General features: G+C 34.4%; 1 protein-coding gene across 1 annotated transcript in view; it reads right to left on the bottom strand.

Moving 5' to 3' along the window:
• Positions 1-22,233, bottom strand: part of Cln7 (CLN7/MFS domain-containing 8) — a 40,026-nt gene that overhangs the window by 3,960 nt on the left and 13,833 nt on the right. The window contains exons 2-5 of the mRNA XM_088268278.1: positions 20,414-20,654; positions 4,283-4,526; positions 2,110-2,421; positions 704-1,308 (exon numbers count right to left, since the gene is read on the bottom strand). Coding sequence (XP_088124404.1) covers positions 704-1,308; positions 2,110-2,421; positions 4,283-4,526; positions 20,414-20,611 — 1,359 coding nt within the window. The 5' untranslated portion in view covers positions 20,612-20,654. The remainder of the gene's footprint in view (positions 1-703; positions 1,309-2,109; positions 2,422-4,282; positions 4,527-20,413; positions 20,655-22,233) is intronic.

Here is a 22,233-nt window from a genome sequence, read left to right as displayed (position 1 = left end):
CATAAAAAAATAATTTTGTTTTTATATCTATTTTTCTTTGACCATCTTTTAGTTGAGATGATATGATAAGCGGGTAGATTTTTTTTTACTAAAAATTCTTAATATATTGAGCCTTTCCAGGCAAAACCAATTTTATGTAAAACATAGTAAAAACTATAGGTACTTCATATGTAACAATGTATTATTATTTATCAGCTTAGTTTGTAGGATGGATAAAAATAATAAATATTTTGAATGTGTCCAAATCCTTGTTCTCAAATCTGGGTTTCTCCACATGGGAATTATTTTTACATTCGAGATCTCAACATAGAAGAAAGAGAATATGGAAGTCTGGGATCACTTAACCACCCTATGACAAGTCATAAGCCCTGTAAATACCCAGACTTTCATATTCTTCTTCATCTATGTGGAGATGTTAAAAATGTACAAATAATAATAAACCCTTTTTGAAAAGTGATCACTTACAACAGCCATTAAGGTCTTCGTCTTCAAGCCAGTAAATACTCTTCCATATTCCTGTCTCAATAAAAAGTCTTCATCTATTTTAGAGTATCATAGTATAAATTTAAATAGAATGCATCAAAATTGTGTTACAATAGATTTTAAGGAATAATGGTATTTACCAAGTGAAATTCGAATAAAAAATGGACAGGTATTACCACAAAATGACTGCCGAATCAATTAGTGAAAATATTTCATTTACCTGAGGCCGAGGTCCCAAAAGTTTGGAGAAAATTGTCACAATGAGCGAAATTCCCAAAGGATATCCGATAGAGGCAAACGCATAGGCGACACAGAGTTGGGTGACCGTCAGTGCCGGAGTGTATTCACACCAAACTTGGGAAATAGGACAGCCCAACAGCTCTTCCCCTGGCCTCGTCAGGTTGCTTAGTACTTCTTCCATCGTATAATTTGTAAAGTTGAAGCTCTTGCTCAGGTCTCTCAAGGCACTAAGAGTCAGGTTCTGCGGGATGGCCATCTTAGGGGGGTCAGTGCCCCAGGGAAGAAGAGATATAGATGCCAACATGGTGATTAAAAACCCTCCCCATAGCATTAGCTTTCTTTCCGCGAAGAGCTTTGTCATGGGGTTTGTAATTGCAAACACTACGCAGGCGATTACTCCGCCAATGCTCATGATGATTGACATGTAATATAATGATTTAGTCTTGTCCCAAGCGAATTGATCCATTGTTAAGGATGTCCCGAGAGTTTCAACAAGCACAAAATTGAATACGAGAACGAAGAATGCAACAATGAGTGTCCAGCAAGCTAGCCAGTCGGGTTTGATCGACTTCCACGCTGCTTTCTCTGCAATAAAAAACAAAAACATTTAAATAATTTTCTCATCAAACACTTAATCAAAAATTACAATTTACAATAATGTGCCTTATTGGTTTTTCCCATGCCAATGGCACATTTTATGATACCGTTCCATAAAATTATATAAAAAGCATCATGCAATCAAATATGACATGACCGAATTATGCGATCTATTTTAGATCTAACCTCTGCCATAATCCAATTATGAATGGCTCTTTTATACATACGTAGTTTCGTTATTTAATGACTTGGATAACAGAAGAATATTGTTTAACTTTATTGCATAATATTCAAAGTTCCTATGGCCAAAACAGGTATTTGTTAAATTTCGTTTGATGTGATTAGTTTTGATTTGTTTTGAATCAAAACATTTTGCACAACCCTAATTAACATATCTTAATGTATCTAATACTTTTATAAATCGTGTCCGATCCGACGAATCCAGTATTTCTCGCTAGAGTACTGAAATCCGATATATCGGATTTGGTAGCCTAAGGATTAATTTTATCTCCCATGTCCAGTTCAGTATCCTGTTCTAGCTAAAAATAGCCAAATGAAATAGAACAGTAAATACCACTATTTCTAAAAATCTATTGTAACACGTGTTTCGATGCATTTCGCATCCTTTTCAAACAGCGTACGGGGTTTGAAAATTATGCAGGATGCATGCGTCACAATGGATTTTTAAGAAAAAGTGCTATTTAACAAGTAAAGCAATAATTGAAAATGAATAGATATTACCACAAAGTAACTGAATCAATTAAAGAAATAAAACAGTTCTTTTTTTACCGCTCTCCAATCCTTTGTGCAGCATCAGCTCCTTGGCCGCGATCTTGTACTCTTGAAAGCAGAACGGCAGGAACAGGACAAAGTTCAGTAACCCAAGGAGGACGTTGATCCACCCTGTGGCCGTGAACATGTTCATCTTGAGGCCGCCGTAGATGGTGAAGCCCTCCTCGCCGAGCAGCGTGACCACGCCCTGCAGTACCGGACCAACCACGAACCCGAGGACCTGCGCCAGGGAGATCATGGCGATGGCGCCCGTGCGTTCCTCTAGACGGGTGGCCGCGGAAAGATACGAACGTGCCGCGACCACATTGGCTGTGAGAAACAAACAAATAAACATTATTTTAGACATCTCAGCACAAATGAAGAAGAATATGGGTATAAGAATATAATTTCTTGAATGTTTTCCGCAGATACTTTGTGGCACATTTTATAAATTTTATAAAATTATTATTCTAATGTTTTAGAATTAAATAAACCCTGACGATGACTAGGTTTTTTTAAGTTTATAAGAATATAAGTCTGGGGATTTACAAGGACTGACGACCATTGTTACCTGGTTTAAGAGATTACTTTACACACGTATAACATTCACCAATTCTACCCATGATTGAAAACCACACTACGAATATTCTTGAAACTTCTAGATTTATTAAATAAGAATGTAAAAAATAATTCCTGATTGGAGATAATCCAGATTTGTGAACAAGTATTTGGACACACTAAAAATGTTGAACATAATGGTTATTTTGCTCCATGATAGAATATGGAAGAATATGGAAGTCTGGAATTTACAGGGCTTACGACATAGGCTTAGTTAAGTGATCACTTTACACATATGTAACATTCACCAATTCCACCCATGATTGACAACAGCATTACTCAAAGTCTTGAAACTTCTAAGATTCGAAACTCACATACAAATCGAAAGATTCTCTTCTTAATACAAGTTTTCATCATCCCATCATAGATGGCTTTTGTGAACTCGCACAAAGGTACTGTATTACGAGTTTGATCAATATATCTAGAAGAAAAAGCTCAAACTGATTTTACTGTATTATTTTATGAAGTAGTTGAATTATTCTTGTGGGTGGCTGTATGTGTATGGACCGTAGTGGACTCTGTCGCCCAATATCATTATTATTTCATATGATTCAGACATTTCTTAAAACACACTAAGGACGGGAACAGTATTTCTACCTGTTCGATCGATTGATGCTTAAGGACGGAAGGGTATTTTTACCTTCTGCACCAGCCTCATTTCAAAGTCAGAAAAGAAGTTATTTAATTTTTTTATATGAATATTACTTACCAATCTCATTGTTAAGGTCTTAATTATATCGCTCACTCCTTTCAACAACGTCATATATAAAAAATTATCCATTTTCAGTTGTGTATGTTTTCGGAATGCCCAGAAAATGTACTATATCCCAGCAAAAGTGGCATATTTTTAACTTAATATTTACCCGCTACAGGGCAAAAAGTATTATTTTTGCATTTTGAAGAAATGTTATGGTTATTTATTTATTTTTTAAATATACTAAATATTTTTCAAATGGAGAAAAAACATTCAGGATTTAACTTAAACGATCTGTTGCTCAGTCAAAATTTCAATAAGTGGCTTTATATATTTTTTTAATACATTGTATTATATTTTAAACTTTAAAAACGATCACCTGAAAAATCAAGTTTTTTGAAATATGATGTTGTTGAAAGAAGTGAGCGATATGTACAAAATTTTCAAATCCCATCGCCAGCGGTCTGCGAAACCACCTGTCCGAAATGTGTTAGTACATTTATTCATTCAAACACTTATCCACACCCCAATGGTGTATAGGGCACTGCATAATATAAACACAGTGTTACCTTGATCGTTAACACATGAAGGAAAGGTGATCAGCCCTCCGCTTTAGGTACCAGTCCAGGGTAATATTGAATAAATATTAGAGTGAAACAATCACTTATATTTATTTGACTCTCCCCTAAGAATCGAAACCGGGACCTCCAGAATGGTGGCCGAGCATGCTGACCATTACACTACGGAAGCGGACAAAAAATACATGCATATGAAATAAAAAACCTACCCCTTTTCCAATTCAAACAGTCGAAATAAAATAAAAAGTAATTGAAAGGATAAAAAAATAAGATTAAAATAAATTGAAGTGAATAAACAGACCTGAGCTTATTCCGATGAGGAGTCGGGACAGGAGCATCCAGTACTTCTGGTGGGTTTGGAAGACCTCCAGGAAGGCGTGCATGCCGCTGGCGAACACAAACAGCATCAGGGTGACCAGCAGCGGCATCCGGATGGAGCCGCTTCTGTTGGCCCAGAGGCCGATCGCGGGAGAGAAGAGCATCTGCCCGAGGGGGTTGGCAGCCACCACGAAGCCCATGAACTCCTTCCCCGCAGTGGGATCCAACTGGAAAAGAAAAATTCAAAATGTTCAATATTTAATTTTATTAATTGATTTGACAGTCACATTGTGACCGACCGAGTTTCTCCAGGGTATGGTATGCTTGGCTACAATAGTTTAGAGACTAGAAGGAATGTGTATTTGATTACGCATTTTTATCGATTGTTGTGCGGTATGATCGATAATCCTGAAATTATCCGGAGCATTGGTCTGTATGTTCCCGATAGTTACCTAAGACAGCGTCGGCATAGATTGTTTCACATTCCTATACACAGGACCAACCTGCGTATAGGAATGTGAAACAATCGAGCTATTGTTCAACATAGCTACCGCTATGTTGAACAATATCTCATTGGATTTTGATCTGTTCCATGTGTCTGAAGGAGTTTTTCAAAGCGGAATTCTTCTACACCTTTAGCAATAGTTCTTGCATATATTTTATTTTAATGTATTTTTAATTTATACGATTTAAATTTTTTATAGTTTGTAATGTATATATTAATTCTTTAGTCTTATATATAATTCTGTATATATTAATTTTATAGTTTGTAATGTATATATTAATTTTTGCAGTCACTTTGTGGTAAAATCATTTTGGAAAATGATGCGGAATGCATCGGAACAAAAACAAATGCCATAATAGATTTGAAGAAATTGTGGTATTTACCAAGCAAAACTTATATTAAAAACATTATTTATTGATTCGGCATTAACTTTGTGGAATAAAATGTTGATTATTTTGACTTTTATTATTCACCTGTAGATGAAAACAACTGTAGTTTTCGAAACTTTGTCATGTGTATTGAAATAAATCTCATGAAGCGGTATTATACAAAAGTACTATTCCATATGTACCTGCAATTAATCTCGGTATGTGAATCGAATGAGTGAAGAAAGAATAGCGAAACAAATTTATGAGGCGAATGTAGAGAAAAAGGAGCAGAGGAAGACCGAGGAAAATTTGGCATGATCAAGTACTTTAGCGGTCTGGTCAAGAGACAAAATAATCAGGGGGTATGTATGGTATGAGGAGATGCATAAATGTGAAGAGACAGACTGTTTACAAAGTGGTGTGGCGTTCTATTCTCTCTGCCTACCCGAAGCAGTGTGATGGTAAGTTAGTTAGTTTTATTTAAGTAGAAGACTGGTAGTATACGTTATATAAATATTTGAATCTCATTGTCATATATTTCCTTTATTAAGACGGATGCTTTGTGAATATATGAACATGTGTATTTAAGAATTTGCAAAACAAAGAAAAGTGATACAATACAACAAAACGTACAACACGTAACACATTCATAACATACAATATGTACAAGAAATAAGGTCAATTCTTCAACAATGCTTTTAATGCTTAAAACTTATTATATTAATTAGTTCATAAAATAAATTTCAACCTAAGCATCTCGGCTGTCCAAATTTAAAACACAGTAAGGGACTTTTTCTTGTAGTAGGTTTTTTTTGCAATTTTGGACTAAGTAGAGTCTACTTAGTCCATAAATGCAAAAAAAACCTACTACAAAAAAATGTCCCTTACTGTGTTTTAAATTTGGACAGCCGATCTTATGAAAGGTGAAAATATAAAATAAACGCAAAAAAAGACAATATTTTGAGTGCATCCAAATTTTAGTTCACAAATTCTAGAGTTTGGTTCATTAAAGAGTAATTTATATCAAGATTTTTTTATTGATATCTCAACATAGATGAAAAAGAATATGGAAGTCTGAGTATATACATGGCTTTCGACCTCTCATAGGCCGGTTTAAGTGATCACTTTATACACGTGTAACCACCATGTCTACATGCAAAGATTTGGACACACTCAAAATATTGTGAATAAATGAGTGGTTATATCGTAGTCGTACAGGAGAAAGTGACCAACTACCAAAACGTAAAATGTTCATTGGGGCCATTTAAGTCACTTTTGCTTGGCAAGAAAATAAACACCAATGCAGTTAGTAATTTTTAACAAGCCAATATATTATACTTCCAAGTTTAAAATCCTTTAGGATTTTTTCAGGGCAATATTAAGCTAGTAAGATATCAAATAGCCAATGATCACGTTTTTGTAAAACAATGCACTTGGTCACTTTCTCTTGTATGACTACGATATTTAAGTTTAGTAAAATACGAAAAATTATGTTTTCAAGCGTTTCAATGTAAAAAAAAGGATCTTGCATTAATTTCATAAAGGTTCGCTAATTGAAACAAACTTACTAAAACTCAATCAAAGATGGTGCAAAGTAGCATGTGCAAAAACGTGTCAATTAAATAATTAGTACAACAATGAGAAGTATGGTTGTTAATCATGGGTAGTAACCACTTAAACTAGCCTATAATAGGTCGTAAGCCCTGTAAATACCCAAACGTTTATATTTTTCTTCTTCTATGTTGAGATGTCTATATAAATAACTCCTAAAGTGGAGTCAAACCCAAATTTGCGAGAAAAAAAACACGGTAGCTTTTTGCAGATACGGCTCTTTTCGTTGGACGTGTCGATAGCACACATAAGGCACGCAAAGCTGTGTGTAATGTTAAATTAAATAAACGCAAACATTAACCCTTTCCTTTCTAATCATCCAAAAATTACACGTGATCCGAAGGGGGTACCAAAAGACCCCCCAGCTCATATTTGTATGGAAATCGTAATACACAGCTCGCAGCAAGTACCAACTCGCCACCATGAGTCATACGGACACCACGTCCGTGCCAACACCGTGCCGTGGCGACTGAGTGCGGGTAGCGGGACACTAGATACTAGAATAGCGTCCCAGAGTAGTTCTCTCGCTCTCTCTTTATGGTAGTACCACATTCATAAGAGTGAAAGAAAAAACATGTCGGTAGTAGACAAAAAATTAACGTGCTGATATATAAGTACGTAGATCTCGCGGCACCAACCTGTACTTTTTACCAAAAACAATATTTTGAAACATTTTTCTTATTCTCCGTATTATTCCTTATTACTGAGGGTTGTGACCTTTGTGGAAGAAATGACTCTTCTCCAGTTATCCCTTGACAGCGCTGCACGTAGCGCTCCAACCACCGAGGTGCCTGCTGCTGACTTAACTTGATCGGTCCATAGTGTGGAGATCTTCCTCTCCCTCTCTTCTCCTCCAGGCTATCCTCATTGCCACACACACAATTCCAAAGAACTGGAGAATCCGTCGTGTACAGACATTGGCCAGAGCCAAGCCACCCAAGAGTAGTTTCTGGCGAATGGACTCGTTGGTGCGTCTAGCTGTCCATGGAATTCAGAGCATGCGTCTCCAACACCACGTTTGAAATCATTAAAAAATTCAATGATTTGAAATTATAAATATAAAAAAAGTTAATTTTCGTTAATATTATTTTCAAGATTAAAAAATATGAAGTAAGTACTGCGTCTCTTAATACTTAAATTATCGTATTAAAATTAATTTTGGGGGATTACAATTCCCCTGTTAGATTCAGCTAGGTTAAACGAGTTTCTTTGTCTTCCGCAGAAAACGATATCCATTTTAACCTTGCAGTCTCGCAATCAGATTTCTGCCTTTCCACGCAAAGTGATAAAACAACCATAAAATTAAAATACTGAATAAATATTATAATTTATCGCGCATTCGACTCTCTGAGTTTAACGGCCTTGCCAATGAAAATAAATATCAGCGTAATGCGACGATACAAACAGTCATTGGAGGTCTAGAAAAGCGTAAGTCGATATTAGCGACGTTTGGCTGAACAAAGGTTTATTTTAATATGCGATGAACAATGGTATAACGTTGTATTTTATAATTTTTTCTTCTTCTATATGTATCATGTCAGCTCTGCCGACGTCGACAGACGATCACTTGAGAGTGATTATCCTTGTCTTGGGCAGCTCTAAACAGCGCCTCGACGGTCCTGATCCCCGTTTTATCTCGTATATTCCGGAGCCAGGAGATCTGCCTTCTGCCCACACCTCGTCGACCCTCTATTAGGTGCAAAAGCTCGTACTTGTCTCCTCTCAGCACATGTCCCGGATAGGACACCTTCCGGACATTGATGTCAGTCAGAAACTGTTTTCTTTTCTTTTGAAATATTTAAAACACGAAATTGACAGGAGATATCGCTCACTCCTTTCAACAAGCAACGTCATAAATAAAATAAAAACTTGACTATTCAGGAGAATGTTTTTAAAGTTTAAAAATATAATACAATGTATTAAAAATAAATATCAAGCCACATATTGAACTTTTTACTGTGCAACAGTTCTTTTTAGGTAAAACCTGAATGTTTTTTCTCCATTCGAAAATTATTTAGTGTATTTAAAAAATAATTAAACAATACCTTTTGTTCAAAATGCAAAAACAACACCTTCTGCCCTGTAGCGGGTAAATATTAAGTTAAAAATATGCAGCTTTTGCTGGGATGTAGTACATTTTCTGGGCATTCCGAAAACATGCGCAGCTGAAAATGTACTATTTTTGATATATGACGTTGTTGAAAGAGGTGTGCGATATATATTCGCAGCGAATATCTTTGAGACTTGTACGAGGATATGTACTCTTCAAGCGGCCAAAAGTATCTGATATGTAGCCACATACATAGCAACAGTATGTTAAATAGGTCTTATTTGAATTTGATGTAATAAGCGTAGAATGGGCCACTTTACCGGCATTATTGTCGGAGCTATAGAGAGTGTTTAGTGGACCATGACACGAACATTGACCAGATTGGTACAGATTGTCATCACAATAAAATCCAGGCAGTAAAATGACAAACCCCGATCTAATTAATTAAAACCAATATAAAGGCGGTGAAATCTGAACATATAAGGGTACTAATACACTAGTACTATTAGATTCGAGCTTTTGTAGAACGCCTGACAATAAAATTATTAGATTGATACACACTGGGCTCAATTTTTAAACGATTTCGAAATAACACGATGATTAAAAGAAAAAGAAAACGTTCATTTAACCCTAGAATACTATCGTAAAAAATACGAAGGCAAAATAACGATTTCTAGAAAAAAACTATGTTCGCGTCGTTCCTGCGCCCCCTGCTTCATAGTAATAACTAACAAACTAACTAACCATCACGCCGCTTCCCAGTGGGGGCAGGCCGAGAAAATAGAACGCCAAATCACTCCGTTTTGCAAACAACCTTTGCCTCTTCCTCATTCACACATCTAATCACACATACCCGCCGATTATTCTGACTCCTAACCTGACCACGCCCAATTACTTGTAAAACTTGATCATGCCACGTTTTCCACAGTCTTCCTCTGCTTCTATTACCAATCTCATTAGCCTCATAAATTTGTTTTACCATCCTTTCGTCACTCATTCGTTCAACATGCCCAAACCATCTCAACACGCCTTTCTTCATTTTACCGATAATACTCATCTCAGCCTTAATTTTCTCTAAATTCGAACAAGTTTTTCTTCGAAAAATTTTTTTACAACTACTCCTACCATCAGGGTGTTTTTTTTTTCTGCAGGGGTAGGCACCTGACCACTTTCAAGTACATATTTGAAACACTTGATTAATCAATTGGCGCTGGTACTAAACACGTGTACGATATATGAGACACACTGTACATTGTGCAGTTTTCCTCGACTTGGCATTAAGTATAATGTACGAGTGGTTTAATGATTTAAAAAAATCTGGCAAACATTTCAGTTTATTGAGAAATTGACGCCGTCTGTCTGAATGAATGAAATGCATGGACGTTCGCTATGCGGAACAGTGAATACAATGTAAATAAGGCAGTGTTCCTATTACCGATGTATTTCTATCATGCAAGTGACTTGGGCATGTTGACATCAAGTAAGTAAAGGGTCCGCCAAATAACTTTTTTTTTTGAAAATGCTATAAAAAACATCGAGTGTAGCTTCGGCTGTGTGGCACGTAGCGCCGTCCTGTTGAAACCAAATGTTGCCAATATCCTCTTCTTCAATTTTTGTGAACAAAAATCCGTTCAACATGGCCCGATAACGATCGCCATTGACTGTAACGGCCACTCCTTGCTCATTTTCAAAGAAAAATGGCCCAATTATGCCTCTGGACCAAAATCCGCACCAATAAAATATGTTGAACGGATTTTTGTTCACAAAAATTGAAGAGGAGGATATTGGCAACATTTGGTTTCAACAGGACGGCGCTACGTGCCACACAGCCGAAGCTACACTCGATGTTTTTTATAGCATTTTCAAAAAAAAAAAGTTATTTGGCGGACCCTTGATTTTCAAAGTAATGTCGCAATATTTCCCAGCGTTGTTCAAGCGTATACACAACCATATTCGCTCAGCGGAAGGATAAAACTAATTATCTGTCAAATCAGACATGAGCTAAGTGTTACCATTCACGAAATAAGCACTAGTTGAAAAAAAAAACTTTAGATGGCGGACCCTATATAATATATACGTAAAGGCGGATTAAAACGTTTTTAATTTGGGTGATTTTAATACCCTGTATTCGTCAAGTCGCAACTTAATTTTCTCTAAATCCAGGTAACATTTTACGTAGGTAATTGATGATTTTCCTAAAATACCGTTTTGCATTGAAAAAAAATATTTTTCTTTTTTATTTTTATTTATGTTTTTATTTTTATTTATGTATATGTATTTACATACATATACATAAATAAATATACATACAGTACATATTAGTTGCCTTAGAAAATGATATATAAAAAAACATTGGTTCAATTAGGGTTGAATCGTACATAACATATCGTTTTCGTGTAATATTGTATTCTACATCATTCGAGTGCAATGACCTATACACAATTTAGTAAGAAAAAAATAAAAAATAAAAACTACAAACACATTTCATTTTTTTTTTCGCGTAGTCGGCTTTTCAACAGCTTAATACTTATAAAACTTACCCAGTGCCCGGCCCATTTTTGTGAAATTTCATGTTTTGTGAAGGGTTTCTTAAAAGTATTATAATTATGAAAATGGTGGGTTAAATAAAATAAAATTTCTGTTATTTATTTGAAATACTCTGATAAATCATCTTTGTTTGGTATTTTTTCCAACATTGGCTTTTATGGAGAGGTTTTCGCGAATTTTACTCGTACGAATCGAGTAAAATTCGCGAGAACGCGCTATGATCGCGTAATCGCGTTGCATTATGAGGACGCCTTAAACTAAATGTTTTAATCAATTTTTTGGTCACATATATTAAGAGAATGAGTTGGGATGGAGCCAGAAAGTAGAAAGAAGAAACTTTATTTTTAAAATAATAATAATACTATTATTAATTCAAAAAAAGCGTTTACACAAGGATTTTCCTCGATATAGTGCTTTTCATAACAGACGAATGGATCGGTTATAGGACAATTACCTTGATTGTGGCACAAAATTAATTATATTTTTATTTATTATAATTTTTGCAAACGGCGTCGTACGTCAATCATATTTGACATTTGTGAACTAGACCATTGTTCCGCAATTGTGCCACGGCACACTGGTGTACTGTGGTGATTAGTTAGTGTGCCGCGGAAAAAAGTCTAGTTTTGTGGAAATAACACAATACCTCCCAATTTCGATTGTCTGTGCTCAGTCAAGTAGGCTCACATTTCGCATTGAACATAATATGGTAAATATGTTACCATAATTCGGTAAATATGCACCTCTGAAATTTCTTAATTTGGTAGGTGTACCTTGAATAGAAAAAGTTTGCGGAACACTGAACCACACAGCTATAGTATACAAACAGATTCAGGCTGGCTCGAAATTAATCATACAATTTTGTTTTTGAATAATTTTTTTACTAATAAAAAAAAAAATTTGAGTGATTTAAATCTTTATTTAATAATAATAAAACCCTTACCGCACCCCAATGGTGCATAGGGCACTGCTTCATATAAACGCAGTGTTATCTCGATCGTTTACACATGAAGGAAAGGTGATCAGCCCTCCACTTCAGGTACCAGTCCAGTGTGATATTGAATAAATATTAGAGTGAAAATATCACTTATATTTATTAAACCCCCCTGGGAATCGAACCCGGGACCTCCAGAATGGTAGCCGAGCATGCTGACCATTACACTACGGAGGCGGACAAATCTTTATTTAGACCTTAATAATGTCTTTATAAAGCAAAAAAGATGACATCCGTCAAGCGGCTGCCGCCAGTATTCATACATGTTTGTGCCCGTTTTATTAACACGTTTACATACTGCAGCTGTCCAGTTCACAAATTGCTCACTCCTTTCAAGAACGTCATAAATCAATAATCGTAAATTTTCAGTTGTGCATGTTTTCGGAATACCCAGAAAATGTACTATATCCCAGCAAAAGAGCCATATTTTTAACTTAATATTTTCCCGCTACAGGTCAGAAAATGTTGGTTTTTGCATTTTGAAGAAAAGGTATTGTTTAACTATTTTTTTTTAATATACTAAATATTTTTAAAATGGAGAAAAAACTTTCAGGTTTTACTTGAAAAGATCTGTTACACAGTAAAAAGTTCAATAAAGTTCGTTCTTGAAAGGAGTGAGCGAAATTTTCAAACATGATTGACGCACGACGACATAAAAAAAGCGAAAATTTACAACAAATAAATTGCAAAAATTATAACATCTTCCGATAGGGTCATTAATCTGGTGCCACCTGTATAAACATTGTTTGCCAAGTAGCAGATTTACAAGTGATTATTTTCAATATACAGTGGTACCTCGACATACGAGTTTAATTCGTTCCGCAACCTTGCTCGTATCTTGAATTACTCATATCTCAAAGCAAATTTCCCCATACAAAACAATTGAACTACCATTAATCAGTTCCAACCTCCAAAATATCACCCCCAGTTATTTTTGTTACGTGGTTTTGAATAGTAAAAACGTATTTATAAATATCAAATATTTATTGCACAAAAACAAAAAAGAGAATAAAAAGAAAAAAATTAGATATCCTCACTGGTCTTTGCCTTTTTCGCTACATTTTTCTCGCTTTCACCTATAGGCCGTTTAAAAAAAAACATGTCCAAGGAGGTTTGTTTCTTCCTCCCTCTCAGAATGTTCTGGAAATGAGTTAGGCAAGTGTCATTAAAAAGGTCAGATGCACGACCTATTGCAACTTTTTCTGGGTGTTTTTTAGCACGCTACTAACTGATCGTGATGGCGCGACTGCGTGTTACTACCGAACCGAACTCGTATCTCGAATTTCGCTCGTAACTAAAAGCAAAAAATCACTTGCTCGTCGGCTCGTATCTCGAAAAACTCGTATGTTGGGGCACTCGTATGTCGAGGTACCACTGTAGGTAGTTAGGTAGATAGGTGTGGAAAGTGCATATCGTCATATCGTGTGCACATAGCTATATTTTTCTACGCTTATCATTCATCTTAAAATCCATACTTTTACTAATATTTTTATTCAATTTCATAGTAAGTATACGGAAATTGATTAAATTTCTTATTTATTCAACTTCCTTGGTATTCGGTATAATGTACGGGAAATATGGTAGGTATTATCACTCGGGAGGAATATCTAATTAACTAACTAACTAACCATCATGCCGCTTTCCGCAGGGGTAGGCAGAGAGAATAGAACGCCACACCACTCTGTCTTTGCAAACATTCTTCGCCTCTTCCACGTTCATGCATCTCCTCATACATACCCGCCGATTATTACGACTCCTAACCTGACCACTTTCAAGTATTTATACCTAATAATAGGATAGGAATATCTAATTTAACATACTTAAAGGATTGTGTAAGACTCGTTTTGTGTTTATAACAACCGATATAATCAATATTTTCATTTATAATTTTCTTTTGCAAAATTCGCCTTCGTAAAAACGTTGTTTTCGTAAGTTGGTAACGAATGACGTCACAGAAACGAATCCACTCTACTACTATTACAGCTCTGAAAATCAGATACATAAAGGGATACACCCTATAACACATCTGATGACGTAAAATTTGATGACGTAAATCGATGTCCGTTTTTCGTTTTATTAAAATATCCAAAGATTAAACCTTCATATATCCCTTACTTCTCTACCGATTTCAATAAGAATGCTACCGATAGAATTGTGATTTTTTAGTCAATAATAACACAGCACGAGAATGATCCATTATTTACTCGATATGTCGAATTTTTTTCATCTTCAATAAATGAATTTATATTTTCCACTCTCCGTTTGAAATCTAATGTTGGTACGCATGCACGAATGATTTGCAGACAAATGAATGTCAAACCATCCGGTTTATAATACGATTTCTGAAAGGCGGTGAAGTCTGTAAGCAAAGTAAGTTTTGACAACATTTTGAGTGTGTCCAAATCCTTGTTCACAAATCTGCGTTTCTGCACTTGCGAGTTATTTTTTTATCATTTTAATTTAAGCCTTACGTGATAAATGAACTATTCATTAATTTTTACTGCCGTGCGAAGTCAACGACATCAAAATTAATACAAAGAAATACATTCACTTGTCACATAATGTAATAAATAGATAATAATAATATGCAGTACATTAGGTACTCGCATGACCTTATGGACTTTACCCTGTTTCTTAAGTAGGTAGGTACTTAACGAATTACATTGTTGGCTCAATTATGTTAGTTATTAACGATTTATTTTTTAAATTAGTTAAAAAAAACAACTACTGACATCGGCTGTCCAAACATTTTTTTTGTAGTACGTTTTTTTTGCATTTTTGGACTAAGTAGATTCTACTTAGTCCAAAAAAGCAAAAAAAACGTACTACAAAAAAGATGTCCCTTACTGTGTTTTAATTTTGGACAGCCGACATGCTCTCACTGTCGTTTTCTGTCAATGGATCTTCGTCAGACGGGAGGAATATCTAATTTAACATACTCAACCTTTAAAGGATTGTATTAGACTCTTTTTGTGTTTGTAACAGCCGATATAATTAATATTTTCATTCATCATTTTCTTTTGAAAAATTCGTTTTCGAAAAAACGTTATTTTCGCAAGTTGGCAATGAATGACGTCACAGAAACGATGGAGTTATTTTAATGTTGGTGTCATTGCTACATTATTGGCGGCTCTATTTGTTGATGTCTATGGTTCACCCTCCCACTCCCACACTCCCCTGATATTTGTATAACACAGATGGTAGTGTAGTGGTAAACAAACAATCCATACTGCTACTATTACAGCTCTATAAACCATAGACAATAAACTATATGACGTAATAAAACGTTCGATAACGGAAATTTGATGACGTATGCGAACGCACGTTTTACGTTTTATTCAAATATCTAAAGTTTAAACATTAATATCTCCCTTAGTTACCTACAGATTTCAAAAAGAATGATATCGATAGTCTTGTGATTTTTCATATTAATTTACTAGCCAATAATCCAACGTCGTGACAAAAGCCTATTATCATATTCTGCAAGTCATAGTATCTTTTTAAATTTCAATAGCAAAATTTTATTTTGCAGACACCCGAGTCGTAAAAAAGACACTCGTATTCGTAAAGGCAGACCATTAGAAGCCCGAAGGGTCGACCACTCCAGAAAATAGCAGGTGGCTTTGAGCATTTAACGTACATGCGTGCCAGTAATAATAGAATTCAACTCGACTTGAACAATACGTTCATACAATATACACTTGACTTATAACAAAGCAAGGCTAATGACAGAAGTGGTAGGTCACATTTTAAATACAGTAGACACCGGTTATAACGCGTCTTTTATAAAGTGCATTCGGATATATTGCGGATCTTCTCATGCCATTTTTTGCCCAATCAAATGTTGCAAACAATATTTTGAGTGGGTCCAAATACTTGTTCACAATCCTAAATTATCTCCAATCAGGAGTTATTTAAATAACCCCAAATTTAATATTGTTCAGAATTGTAAAGAAGTATTTGGACACACTCAAAATGATGTAAATAAATTATTAGCTAAAATAAATTGAAAATCATTTTTTCAATGGGTTTTCAAGTACATGAATATAATCCAGGATTCAGACCTCACATACAAATTGAAAGAATATTTGCTAATTAAAAGCTTTCCTCATTCCAACATAGAACTCGTACATACTGTGTTACGAGTTCAATATATATAGAAGTTTCAAAAATTTGAGTAGTCTGATAGTCAATAATAGGTAAAATTGGCGAATGTTACATGTGTACAAAGTGATCATTTAACCAAGCCTATGAACGGTCATAAGCACTGTGAATGACCAGACTTCCATATTCTTCTGCATCTATGATGAGAGGTCAAAAAATTTATGTTTATAATGTTGCATTTAGTTATTCTGAAAATATCTATTACCAAAAAAGATCCTTTAGAATTAAAACCGCAAGGGATTACTGATAAGTGGGTGTGTTTTGTTTATAATTTACAAAAATGTTTAAAAATTATAGAGAAAATTTAAAATTGTGTTTCACAGAATTTTTTTTTAAATTTTGGACAGTTAGTTTATATGATCGTCGGTGATTGTATGACGCATACGCCGCCAGCAAACCCGCGTTATAACCGATTTCCACTGTACACACAGTATATTGACACGTGCAATGGTCATCTCTAAATGACGATGCATTTCGGTGCATACAACAAGAATTAGTAGCGATTATATATGCATTATTTTCACGTCATCGGCTGCCAACGAGCAGACATAGACGGGAGCGCAGACCCAAGCGTAGGAAAGATCGAGTTTACAATGCGAGCCAATAATTGCAAGCGCCTTGAACTTGAGAGAGAAAATGCACTCGTCAAAATGACATTGCTACAAATACAGATACTAAAATAACTATATTTCGGTTGTACGGCTGTCCAAACTCAAAACACAGTAAGGGCCATTTTTTTGTAGTACGTTTTTTTGCATTTTTGGACTAAGTAGATTCTACTGTCTAAAAATGCAAAAAAAAACGTACTACAAAAAAATGTCCCTTGCTGTGTTTTAAGTTTGGACAGCCGTGTAGAGAAAGTTTCACAAAGGGAGATAGATAATCTTCTTCTTTTAACCATTATCCGCACCCAATGGTGCATAGGGCACTGCATCGTACTGACGCAGTGTTGAAAATTTGAGTAGCATGGTTGTCAATCATGGGTAGAAAGGTGAATGTTACACGTGTGTGATCACTTTACCAGCCTATAATAGGTAAATACCTAGACATTCATTTTCTTCTTCATCTATGTTGAGATATCATAGCTCTGAGAGTGATAAAATTGCAATTATATAAGAGATAAAAAGGACGATCTCAAAATTACTTCAAATACAATTTATTTGCAGAAGGCTGAATTTGTGGTATTTGCGCAGATAACACACTGTCACTGTGTATGTAATATTTTTCCTACCAGACAACAGACATAACAAACAGTATAATCGGAAAGCATGCAGATGTACTCGTATGTCGTGAATCATAACTACGCGATATATCACTATCATTTCGACGAATAGGCTGTCGCCTGTTAGTCATTATCTCTAGAGTTATATGCATATATGACGGTCATTATGAAAGAAGATAATAATTACTTCTTAAACCCGAAATTTGTGCATTTTTTTGTTCATCACTGTTAAAACTACCTACTAAAAAGTACAATTTAAACAGTAAAAACTCGATATAACGGACCTCTATTTAACAAACTTCGAATATAAGGGCGTTTGTGCATTACACGGAATTTTACCGTCCGGCACTTCAGTTAGCATGATAAAACGGATTATTGGCTTATGGTTTTGTCTTTCTTTCTTCGGATCGGTGTGCTCGATCGGTGCGTGATTACGGTGCGCGTAAATTCGATCACGCTAAACAGTCGTAGTCGCTTTTATTTTTCGAAACCGGACTGCCGGACGGTAAAATTCCGTGTAATGCATAAGCGCTCTAACGGATAAAAAATCCGGTCAAATATACAAAACCAACAACAAAAAACGTCCTTATTTATTGTAACTGCGAATAGTTGGTAGAATTCCATATTGAATTGTTGACGAAACGCGTCACGTATTAAAATATACATAAATAAATGTAGAATTCAACCAAATAAACCGTGTTTAATTTTGGATATATTACCCAACAAAAAACGTCCAGTTAATATTATACATGCTTATATTCAAGTGTCGCCGCATGTAAAAAAAATAGCAGCCATGATAATCATAAATTATTATATATCACAAAACTTCAAAAGCAAACAGATTGATAACTGAAAGCGAGCGCGTCGATATCAAACAGGAACGTCACTTAATGATGAGTGCCCGAAGACAATAAATAAAATTTTGTTTTTGTTTTACAAACAAAAGTACATTGTTTATGTATATCTACTAAATACAGTGGTCGTATTAAAAAAAAAATATTTATTTGAAACCTATTTTTATATAACGGACTTACGGCTTCAACGGACACCCCATCCCCACAATTAGTCCGTTATATCGAGGTTTTACAGGAATTGTATTTTTTTTGGTATTTTCACGAGGAAACGGTAAAATATCTATTGATAGTAAATAATGTACGTAATAATGTAGAAAGTGCCTAGTGATAAATTTTATGATAAATTGAATACGTATTTTTTAAATATTTTTATTTGGCAGTCACCAAGTTAGAGGATGTTTCTGCCAATTTGATACACGGTTAAAATAAAATATTGTTTTTACCATGTAATAAAATAAAAACTTTCAAGAGTTTATTTTATCATTTTCATGATAACTTTATGCCAAGGCGGTGACCTTCTGATTAAATTATTTAAAAAAGTTGTTATTTAATAGGCTAGACCAAGGTCAACCGGTCAGGAGCCTTAAACGAGATAACTCGCTCTCCGTTGAGGTGCTTGCTCAGGAGGTCGGCCGTACAAAAGTAGCGAGTATTCTCGTACAACTTTATGTCTGATTCCGAATCATTTCTAATACGAATTCAAATCATGTAAATTATGGATTTCTTTAAAAATTAAACACTTATATAATACGACCTAATGAGTATGATTTCATTACACGCGACTAGTTTCGAAAACTAACAGACGTTTTATCTACAGGTGAAAATTTTATAAAATTAAAAAAAGTTTACCAATGAAATAAAACTCATTAAGTGGTATTATACAAATTTAAAAAAAAAAAACAAGTCATTCCACAAAGTTAATGCCGAATCAATAAATAATATAAAATATGGAACATATCGCTCACTCCTTTCAAGGACGTCATAAATCAAAAAACTTAATTTTTCATGAGAACGTTTTTAAAGTTAAAAAATAACACAATGTATTAAAAATAAATATCAAGCCTCTTATTAAACTTTTTACTGTACAACAGATCTTTTTAGGTAAAACCTGATGGTTTTTTCTCCATTTGAAAAATATTTAGTATAGTTAAAAAAAAAAAAAAAAAAACATTTTCTCCAAAATTCAAAAACAACACTTTCTGCCCTGTAGCTGGTAATTATTAAGTTAAAAATATCGCTCACTCCTTTCAAGAACGTCATAAATCAAAAATCGTGAATTTTGAGTTGTGCGTGTTTTCGGAATGCCCAGAAAATGTTCTATATACCAGCAAAAGCGGCATATTTTTAACTTAATATTTACCCGCTACAGGGCAGAAAATGTTGTTTTTGCATTTTGATGAAAAGCTATTATTTCATTATTTTTTTAAATATACTAAATATTTTTCAAATGGAGAAAAAACCTTCAGGTTTAACCCAAAAAGATGTGTTGCACAGTAAAAAGTTCAATAAGTGGCTTGATATTTATTTTTAATACATTGTATTATATTTTTAAACTTTAAAAACGTTCTCCTGAAAAATCAAGTATTTTGATTTATGACGTTCTTGAAAGGAGTGAGCGATATAGAAGAAATATGTGTTGGAAGTGGGGAGCCTTTTTAGTTTTAAAAAAAACCTGTTAAAAAGCATTGTATAATGTGCCTTTGGAACGGGAAAACTCAGTTAAGGCACATTATTGTAATTTGTAATTATTGTGTATGATGAAATATATGAAAATAAAAATAAATGATTATTTTTCATACCTTGTCCAGGAAGGGCCAAACTGCAGTCAGCACAACACTAAACCCGAGTGACATGAGGAACATTGTGAAGTAGATGACCCTGACTGATACCATCCTCTGTCTCTTCTCCTCGGCTGTCTCCAGGCCGTCGTCTTCCTTGATGGCCGGCTGCTCCATCGTCGCCACCGCCTTCCACTTCAACTTCTTGATCCAGTCCATCCTGGGCCTGGCTATTGACGACTATGAACCAAACGGAGATATCCTGGAACAACAAAAAAATAAAATTATTTACAATATTTTGAGTGTGTCCAAATACTTTTTATTGCATTTCACAATATATTATAGTTGCAAGTGCAAAAAATAATATAATAGCCCGCCTCCGTAGTGTAATGGACAGCACGCTCGGCTACCGTTCTGGAGGTCCCGGGTTCGATTCCCAAGGGGGGTAAAATAAATATAAGTGATTTTTTCACTGTAATATTTATTCAATATTATTACCCTGGACTGGTACTGAAGCGGAGGGCTGATCACCTTTCCTTCATGTGTAAACGATCAAGATAACACTGCGTTTATATGACGCAGTGCCCTATGCATCATTGGGGTGCGGATAAGGGTTTTATATATATATATATATATATATATATATATATATATATATATATATATATATATATATATATATATATATATATATATATTATATATATATATATATATATATATATATATATATATATATATATATATATATATATATATATATATATATATATATATATATATATTGTTTTAAAATCACTATAAATATTTTATTATAACTTTATTATAATGTTTACCGGTTTCGAAACTAACTTATTTTTCAAGACTGATTACTATTATAATTTAATAATATAATGTAATCAGTCTTGAAAAAGAAGCGACTCGACTCGACTAACCCCAATAGAAGATCAGAATATCCAAAGAACAATATAAGTTCCAAGGCTACCCTAACCAGCGAATCCCATTAAGGTTTAAAGCGAATTACAACAAATAAAACAATTTTGTCTAGACTAGGTACTTAAGGTAAGGTTAACTTTATAACTAAACCGTTAGATGTATTTTTTGTTTAGAATTTTTTACCTGAAATTTGATTGTTTTATTCCCTTTTTAAAGTTCTTTATCTAGACGTAAACAGTAATTTGTGTTTACTTTCGGCAAATAGCAAACAATGTGACAAAAACACACTTCAAAACTTAATCCACATAGCCTGAAATTTTATCATAGGGTTTTAAACCCTGGAGCCTAATATAGGAATTATGGCGACACAATACAATATGGATAGAGAGATAACAAACGGAAGGTCGAATCACTCTTTCTGTGTTTATGTTATTAAACATGAGAATAGTCAAAGTTCATTATACTACAATGTGGTTAGTTTATCGGTAGCACCAGCGGTTGGCAAACTCTTTAGTCGAGAGAACCAAATCGGCTGCCCAAACTCAAAACACAGTAAGGGACTATTTTTTGTAGTACTTTCTTTTTTGCATTTTTGGACTAAGTAGATTCTACTTAGTCCAAAAATGAAAAAAAAAGTACTATAAAAAAATGTCCCTTACTGTGTTTTAAGTTTCGACAGCCGAATGTATACAGTACAATGATTGATATCTTTTTTGAGCCTACTTGAAACTTCATAGGGTTATTAAAATATTTAAATATATAGGCTTAATTATATGCTTAATTCAAGTTTATAAACTTAATAAAGTTTTATGTCTTAATTAAACTATAAGTACAATGAATAAAACTTGATTTACTTAATAGGTATTTAACCCTTTCAATACTATCCCTAGACATATTGCCCCATT

Source organism: Brachycentrus maculatus, unplaced genomic scaffold (assembly GCF_059751285.1).
Source record: "Brachycentrus maculatus isolate JH-2025_06_01 unplaced genomic scaffold, ASM5975128v1 h1tg000315l, whole genome shotgun sequence".
NCBI classification, from domain to species: domain Eukaryota; kingdom Metazoa; phylum Arthropoda; class Insecta; order Trichoptera; family Brachycentridae; genus Brachycentrus; species Brachycentrus maculatus.
The sequence above is the reverse complement of the archived record's forward strand: the minus strand, read 5'-3'. Positions and strand labels throughout refer to the sequence as shown.